An 8,176-nucleotide genomic window follows, 5' to 3' on the forward strand; every position below is an offset into this window, starting at 1 on the left:
GTCGGTATAATCATCGACCGATAGCTTTGCCATTATGCCTTTCGATACCTCCAAGAACATAGCTGGAGACTAGAAAGTCTAGAAGAAGGTACAGCAACAAGTCTAACAATAACAATCTATTTAGCCTAGCCAAGATAGCCATGCGGGGGAAGGTGGAAGGGTCAACCAGCCACGGTATAGTAAGCCTGCGGCAATGCCTCCAATGGGACAACTTCGCTATAATCTCGGTGACTTCAAACGAACGGCTACTTGACTACAACTTACATTAGCCCTTGTGGCACCACGTGCCACCACAATCCAGAGAATAATATCCACAGATTTACAAAGTTACACCTTCATCGGTGGTGCCAGATCGAGACAAGCGCCCGCGGAACCTCGGTAGATATCTCCAGATAATTTCCCCCCAGATTGCTCGGTTTTAGTATTTGTAGAGGGTTGAAGTTGCCCCGCTTGAGAAATGATGAATGTGGAGATCAAACCAAGTTCAACGTGGCCGTTTACCTTTCTCAGTTTTGTATACGATCAGCGCGTTTTGTGAAAACAAACCCGGAGCAGTCTGGCCCGAGGCTCGTCCCTCAGAATATAGGCGGCGTATTGCAGACCGGCCCGAAGAAACCAACGGCACATGTTTAACGTACAAGAATGTTTCCAATTTTCAGATAGCAATACGGCTTCTTAAACCGAATCTTCATACAAAGTTCTTTATATAGGTATCGACCCCTATCTCTTAAGGATAACTCTCAAAGCTACTCCTAACAACAGGGGTATTTGACCACATGCTATCAAGTTCAAAACAAAAGGATTTAGACACTTTCACGTGAATCTCCTTTATTATACTTCTTCAGTTTCTTCAATATGAACAGGCCGCCCTTTGCTCAGAATGACAGAGCCAAAGTTTAAGCAACTCCAATTCTTGGTCTAGTCCCGGGCCGGTTGAAGGCGACAAGGAGGAAAGATATCGATCTATATACAGCAGAAGACCTGCGCCCCTCGGCATAGCTACCTTTCTTTCCCACTGGCGAAAAATTGCTTTCTAAGTGTCAACATCACTGTCAGGTGGCTGAACTGGGTCTCAACCATCAGATTGCCTCCCCCGAGGAACTCGTCTATATGGACCTCCCTCAACAAGTATACTTGAACTTGAACGCGACCTTTGGTGTGCCCTCAAACCCAGAAGGAACAACATAAGAGATGTTGTAGATACGGTTGTCCTCGAGTGTAGCACCATATACCACTGGCTGCTTAACCAAGCCCTCAGCACTGACCGTGACATCAAGGCAAGGCAAATCTTCAAGACCATCCACAACCTTCTTCTTAATCAAAGTCCAACTGGGTGGTATCTGTGCGAGCGCAAAGGTGAAAATATTTGTACCATCTTGCGTTGTATTGGGATACGAGATTTCCAGGCTGTTGGGTCCTGCAATTGCATCAACAGTCGACGCAGTCGGATACAAGGAGAAGAACGACATATACGGATGAGGTTTGTGGTCCTTATCACCAGCCCACTGAACAATCGCGGGAACGTATTGCACACCACGGTTGACGGTCTCATTGACCTGCTCGGCACCAACCATGAGAGATGAGCTGATCCACGAGGTAATGATGCGGACCTCAGAGTTGGCACCGAGCGCATCGGGAACTTTCTTGGTGATCATGCGTTCTCCGCTCCATTCTCCTTGAGACTGGAGCCAAGCCGAGTCGTTCTTGGAGATGTGTGCCGCAACGACGTCTACCACAAGAGCCAGTGCCGAGCCTTGAGAGACATCGAATAGCAGGTCTGACTCGAGTTTGTTTGGCTGCGGTCCAGTGCCATAGCCGTACAGACCCCACCAGAAGTAATCGATGACTGCAGAATTCGTGACCATGTCGCGTGTGTAGGCTCGATCGTACTGTTGAACGGAATTGTGTTAGGAAATTTTGCGCTTTTTTGTGACAGGCGAGGGTACCATACCGGTCCAGACATTACTGAAAGATAGGGATTGTAGTGAGCGGAAATGTCTGCCCAGAGGTCCGTCAACATCACTTTGGCGTTTTTGGCAATCGAGGCATTTTTAGGCGCATATTTGATGGCGCCGGCAAGTGCCCAGGTATCCATTCCATAGTAGGTCGGTGCATTGTATTCAGAAAGTACGTTCGAGCCAGTGGATTGGAAGAGTTCCAGGATAGTATCAGCCTGGTCATTTGCATATTTGATGAAAGTCTGGGATTTCTCATGTCAGTATAAATCGTTTCTCATACCAAGGCAAAGGAAAAATCTGTCGCTGGACTGGCAGTAATTACATACCTCATTGTTGCGGCGTGTGCCAATCCAAGAAACGTACCAGGCACGCATCAGAGCTGGATTGGAGTAGGCTGGTGTCAGATTGTCACCCTCGGGATATGACCCATTACGCCTCATAGAGCCCACAGCCGCAATTTCCAGACTATCCTCGATGCGTGCTACGAGGCTGTCCCCCAGTAGATTGGAGAATTCTTCCACAATCTGTACAAGCTGCGTTCCAATGAATTCTCTCCAGTTCGGGTCATATGTGCTCTAAGGCCAGTTTCGATTAGATCATTGTTTGCAAATACTCGCTCGCCTGGCACTGATCGTTTGATGACGTACGTATATCTCTGGTGGGTACAGCTCTGAGTCTGGAGTCGGATACGGCTCATCGGGAGAACGCTTGAATGTACCATACCAGGCTGAATCATAGCTCTCGGTCATTTGGCACGTCAAGCTGCAGGAGATGAAGGAATTAGCCAGGTGTCTCAGCCGATAGGGATGACCCAGGTGTTCGCGCCACTGACATGTTTTCGATAGCAGCTTTCGCATTAGACACATCTTGCCCTTTGTTACGGAATAGTAAACCCGCAGCATACCACGCTGTGAAGCGAGTTGACCAAGGACCACTGTCGGAATACCAGATGAAGTTGTACGAATCGTCCCAGCGTAGGTCATTCACATGCATTGACCAGTCAAAAAGATTTTGCGCATCTACCCAGTTTTTCCATTAACCCACATATCAGCAACTTTATTGATCAATTGGTGCCTCACTCTTGGATAAGCTCTTGGTGATCTGACCAGCTGAGACACAGGTTGCTAGAAGGCCGCTAGCAACTGCACAGCGGGTGATATTGTTCAATCTCATCTGAAAGATGTGCGAGGTGGTTTTTCGAAACCGTTACGTTTTGTACTTTCTTGTTTGCCTCAGAGAATTTCATTTGTAAAGAACATTCCCTCCAGATAATGTGGGATTATACTTGTAGTTCCCTTAAATTGCCTGTGGGGATCTTCATCGGCAAAATATCGGTTAAATGGCCGGCCATGACCGGTGAACCCCCGGCGATGTTAGATACCTTCACTTATTCCATCAATTACATCTTCACGCCCCTCAACTACGGTCTATGGGATATCCACTTCCCCGCACTTGGAACTCAGATGGAACTAAATGTCCGTAGAGTGGGCAGGAAATAACCCAACTCTCGAGCTATGAGGAGAATACCCACGACTTTGGACTTTCTCATACGTTGTAGACGCCAGTTGGATGGGTCACACTATTCCAGTGTCGCTAGTTTGAACTAGATATCGCCTCGACCTTCCTACTTTCAGGAGGCTTTCTTAGTCTGAACTGTGGCACGAGCAGTCGCTTCAGCGCCAAGTTTTTTTCGGTCATAGATGCAGTTCCCCCAATGAGCCGGGTTTACAGCTCATCGGGTGACCGGGTGGGAAATAACCCGGCCACCCGGTGGGTTTTAGTAGTAATTATATATGATCGGGTGGGTTTTGCTAGTAATTGGTAACCTGAAGAGAAGTCCAGCCGGCAAGAAGAAGCTGTACAGGAAGATCATGCCAATGCTCCCTTTGCATAGTCGTTACCTCTTATCCCATCTAGCACCGTTCTCATCTCGCTCAAGAGCCACCTAGACAAAGTATGTCCTCAGACAGCCTGGAGTTGAACCGACAAAGAACGTGCGTCCACCGAAATGATTCATCGCAAGAGCAAAAAGAAGACTCCAGGTCATACCCCAAAGTGTAAGCCAAGCGTTAATCAGAGTCCGGGTACTCTCTGCCGTGTAGTCGACAGAGTCGAGAATGGGGCGTCAATCACCTAGACGACCCTGGCCCGCATTTGAATTCGGTATATAAGGATGAAGAAAAGGATAGTGTATAATTCTAGGATTAATACTATGTACAATTCAACAACTAGAACACCGGAAAATAGAATCATAAAGGGGAAAGAAACGCATAACCCGTATATAATCAGAACCGAAACCAAGGCTAAACAAACGCAAACGCCTTCGCATGTTCATCTACCCCCAGCATGGCCAAAGTCAGGAGATCGTCATTTACAAAGAAGTGAAACCATGACAAGGGGTCAGAGAGGTAAGAGCAAAATGTAGAGATAGACAGAGCCGGGGGTATCAGTCAAAGAGGAGGGGCAGCACATCAAGCCGAGAGAAAAGAGATCCTGCATGTACACGGGCTGGCTTGTTAATACTTATAACTTATACAATCTTGTAGACCCGCTTGGCGATCAAAAACGAGGCAAGACCGAAGAAGAGTAAACCGGCAGTAACTGTTAATCATTAGAGAAAAAACGATATTACCTTCACTGTAAGGTGATGAAAGAGGGGGAAACATACTCGACAAGAACCACCATAGATCGTCAATATCCTGCCCGGGTACCTTCACGTTCATACCCCACATACCGCAGATGATGTTCATCGGCAGGACGATGGTACCAAGCACCGTCAGTTTCCCGAGCACATCAGCAGTCTGCTCCTGGCGCTCATTCATCAAAATGTTGATCTGCGCCAGGTAATTGGAGTGCGCACGGGACAAAATCCTGTTTGAAATAAGAAGTCAGTCTTTCCAATCCACTGTCGGCCACAATTCTCTGGGTAAAGACAATGATAAATGAGGACTTACGTCTCATAGTGCGTCAAATTTCCAGTCATCGTCATAATATGATCCTGAATATCACCCAAGTACAGTCCAATCTCTGACTTGGGCGCTACTTCCCACTGTTCATTACAGCGCTTGGCAAAGCCCTTAACAACATCCGCCTTATTACTGAGCAGCCTGTACAAGCCCATGACTTTCTTGCGACATTCACCTGTACGCCGCAGCATCTCACCCGGTCCAAATGAGGGTGCGACGTTTTCGGAAGAATCTTCCTTATTGGACGAGTGCATTTTCATAATCAGTTCATCAATTTCGTCGACTTCGTCTTCAATCGCTTGAATCAAGGGACCGAAGACATCGGTAATATCGTCGATCAAGGCATATGAAATCCAATCCGAGCTTAGGATGAGGTAGTCCATGAGCTGACGGATTCGACGACGCACGTTGGCGGGATGGGGCGTTTGCGAAAAGTGGAAGGACAGCACACCCTCCCTGAATACCACCACATACATGTTCACAGGTTCGAGATAGTTTTCGCTGTTGTGATCCTGTTCGAAGGTGCGGTAGTTGACAAAGTAGTAACTGCGGAATAGCTCTACTTTCTCGCGAGCTTCTTGCATCATGATATCCTCTGCTGTCAAGGCGTGGATCCCAAACGCCTTTGCAATGACGCGCATCTCTACGTCTGTTGGGGAGAGTACGTCCAGCCAGAAGGTTGGCCGTGGGCCATATCGCTTAGGCTTTTCGGGAATATTCGAGTGCGACGGCGACGCTTCTCGGGTAGATCCAGGACGGGCCTCGCTGATAACAGACAGACGCGGGTTGGGAATTGCACGATTGCCGTTTATTGTGCCAGAGGCGTAATCGTGACCATTTCGCGTTTCCAAATTAGCTGGCGCTGTACCATCGTTCGTATTGCCATTGTGAGTACTCGAAGAGTGGCTTTCAAAGTGAGACCCTGATCCTCGATTCCCGCCAGCGAGTCCAGAAGCAGCGTTCCCACTCACAGAAGGATCGACTTCTGGCTCGTCTTCTGAATCCGAATCTTCTAGCTCGGGCGGATCGGGGATGAACAATTCACGGAAACTACCGCCGGGTTGGACCAACTCAGAGATTGTCTGGGCGTGAATGGTGCTCTGAAACTCCTCGTTGAAATAGGTAAACCGATAAGGCGCATCATCTTCCTCACGTCGCCATAGTTTATACTGAGGTCGGAGCCGACCTTCGACAAACATGGGCTCGCTGATCTTCTTCACACGCAAACCGCCACTGCGATCTTCCTTCTCTTCACGGCTCCATTCTTCCAGAACAGACAGATCTGGCCACTGTCGTCGTCTGCGCCTGCGGCGTTCACCTTGTTCGCCTCTCGGTGCCCTCCGTTCTTCATCGCCCAGCTCAGAGACATCTTCGGTAGGAAAACAGACATCCTCTTCAACTGGCAGCGCAACTGTGCGTCGGCGTCGCAGCTCTTGCGGAGAGAACTGAGCGGAGTGGAGTGACGAGGGTTCGGAATACTGGCGGCCTACACCCTCAATGTTGATCAAAGCATCATTCACTCGATTGAGTGACTCCCTGCGTGTGTCGATCGAGCGCCCCAGTGTAAAGTCAAACTCGGCTCCCGTTACCACCGCATCGTCATAGTTCATATCGGGGCCCAATTTGGGCGTCCCAGGAATCGACGGTGGGTTGTTGACATCGTAGTCACGCTCCACATCCAGTGAGTAGGGTGGGCTATAGTGACCTCGCGGTGAGCATCGAGATGATGTTGTCTGGACGGAGGGTCTGCGTTGGCGTGTGAATGGGCTAGAGCGCGAGTCTGTCCCATACCGAGACAGGCCAGATGCGAGGCCCGAGCCAGCACGCATCAGCGGCGTACGGTCAGTAGCATCTGCTTCATCACTATCTCCCTCCTGGTATTGCTGAACTCGACCATTCCTCGGGGTACTGCGAGATTGACTGTCGTGGGACCGAAAGGTTCCGGCAAGAAGGGAAGTGGGACGGAACGAAGTCGCAACCCGACTGTCCCGACGAGGACGCATCATGGGTTGGTCCCTAGAATTGTGTGTCAAACGGTCAGACTGGTAATGAACCTACCCGTGCATATTTCGAAGGGCATGTACTATCTTGTAACTCACCGATGATCCAGCAGCGCATCGCTCTCGATGCTGGTACTGCTTCGGTGCCGACGCAGAGTGAAGTACGACTGGTTATCCTTGGACGTCGGCTGCTCGTCCTCCATCGTCTCTCTAGCACCACCAGTCCCCGAAACAGTCCCCGCTCTTTCATGAGCTTCCTCTGAAGCAGGCGTAAGGAACGACTCGTGTCTATTGCGACGCTTGCGATTGCGGTTTTTCCTGCGCTTGGAGGACTTGGAGGGTTTGTTGGCAGGCCCATTATCGGGCGCGGGGGTCTCCAAGCGGGTCCCTGAGGGCGTCGCCGGACCATTATCTTGTTCTTGTCCGCCCATTGCACCGTTTCCAGCTTTTTTATCGGTGGGAAGTGGGTATTCGCTGCGTTGGCCCCGTTTACCGGGGCTAGACGGTGAGGAGGAGGAAAGGAGTTGTGATCGAGAAGCTGTTGCAACGAGATTTGGTGTCGGCGTAGGAGAGGGATCCATAGATGGCCCTGTCCCTGTGTGAATAAATATACTCAAGACGTAATAATATTGCGAAGCGCCTGACGATTATCTTCCGACAGTTGCTAAGGTCTTCCAGTGCCAGCGAATGCGTAGATGGCGGCGCTCATTAATCGATTGAGCCGGGCCAGGCTCTGAACCTCGGAGGCAAGAGAAAGAAAAGCAGTTCGCCCTTATTTAGAGCGGTCGCAAAGAGCGCTTGTCGATCAAGGGAAAACGGTGCTCAGCATGTTCGAGAGCAGATTAGCGCCGCAGGAGAAGGGTCTTGAGCAACTCAAGCTTGAGCTCGGGCTGGAGCTGGAACAGGGTCGCTGCGGATGACGCGTGTGGCGAAACAATGTGGAACATCAGGCAAAGTGGGCAGCCAGGCAGAGCGAAGGCGGGTGGGCGTAACAGATACAGATATAACCAAGAGCTTGCCGTTGACTAAATGGTATATAGACCAAGAGATAGCGAAAGGGAAAGGACAGACCAAAGGCCGAGGTCTTTTGAGATGGTGAGGGGCCCAGCGGAAGTCAGCTCGATTACCCAAAGCGGATCGATGAGGTCAGCGGGAAAAGTCTGGCCAGAAACTGCGGCGCCATCGGTCGTGAATTCAGGAATGAAGACTACGAGGTCAAATGGAACCATGAATTGGCCCATATTTGTATGTT

General features: G+C 49.8%; 2 protein-coding genes across 2 annotated transcripts; both read right to left on the minus strand.

Annotated features, from left to right (window-relative positions):
* Positions 1-1,121: 1,121 nt before the first annotated feature.
* Positions 1,122-3,131, minus strand: N7458_009301 (uncharacterized protein; the record flags this gene model as incomplete). Its single annotated transcript, XM_056912683.1, has 6 exons — positions 1,122-1,889; positions 1,952-2,200; positions 2,285-2,533; positions 2,606-2,720; positions 2,791-2,977; positions 3,038-3,131. The coding sequence occupies 6 exons, from the start codon at positions 3,129-3,131 to the stop codon at positions 1,122-1,124; spliced, it is 1,662 nt and encodes a 553-aa protein (XP_056761532.1).
* A 1,357-nt stretch (positions 3,132-4,488) lies between these two features.
* Positions 4,489-7,505, minus strand: N7458_009302 (magnesium transporter CorA family protein; the record flags this gene model as incomplete). Its single annotated transcript, XM_056912684.1, has 4 exons — positions 4,489-4,559; positions 4,627-4,829; positions 4,913-6,940; positions 7,024-7,505. The coding sequence occupies 4 exons, from the start codon at positions 7,503-7,505 to the stop codon at positions 4,489-4,491; spliced, it is 2,784 nt and encodes a 927-aa protein (XP_056761533.1).
* Positions 7,506-8,176: the final 671 nt, after the last annotated feature.

The sequence above is a fragment of the Penicillium daleae genome (assembly GCF_028827525.1).
Source record: "Penicillium daleae strain IBT 16125 chromosome Unknown utg000008l_segment0_segment0, whole genome shotgun sequence".
In the NCBI taxonomy this organism is placed as follows: Eukaryota; Fungi; Ascomycota; class Eurotiomycetes; order Eurotiales; family Aspergillaceae; genus Penicillium; species Penicillium daleae.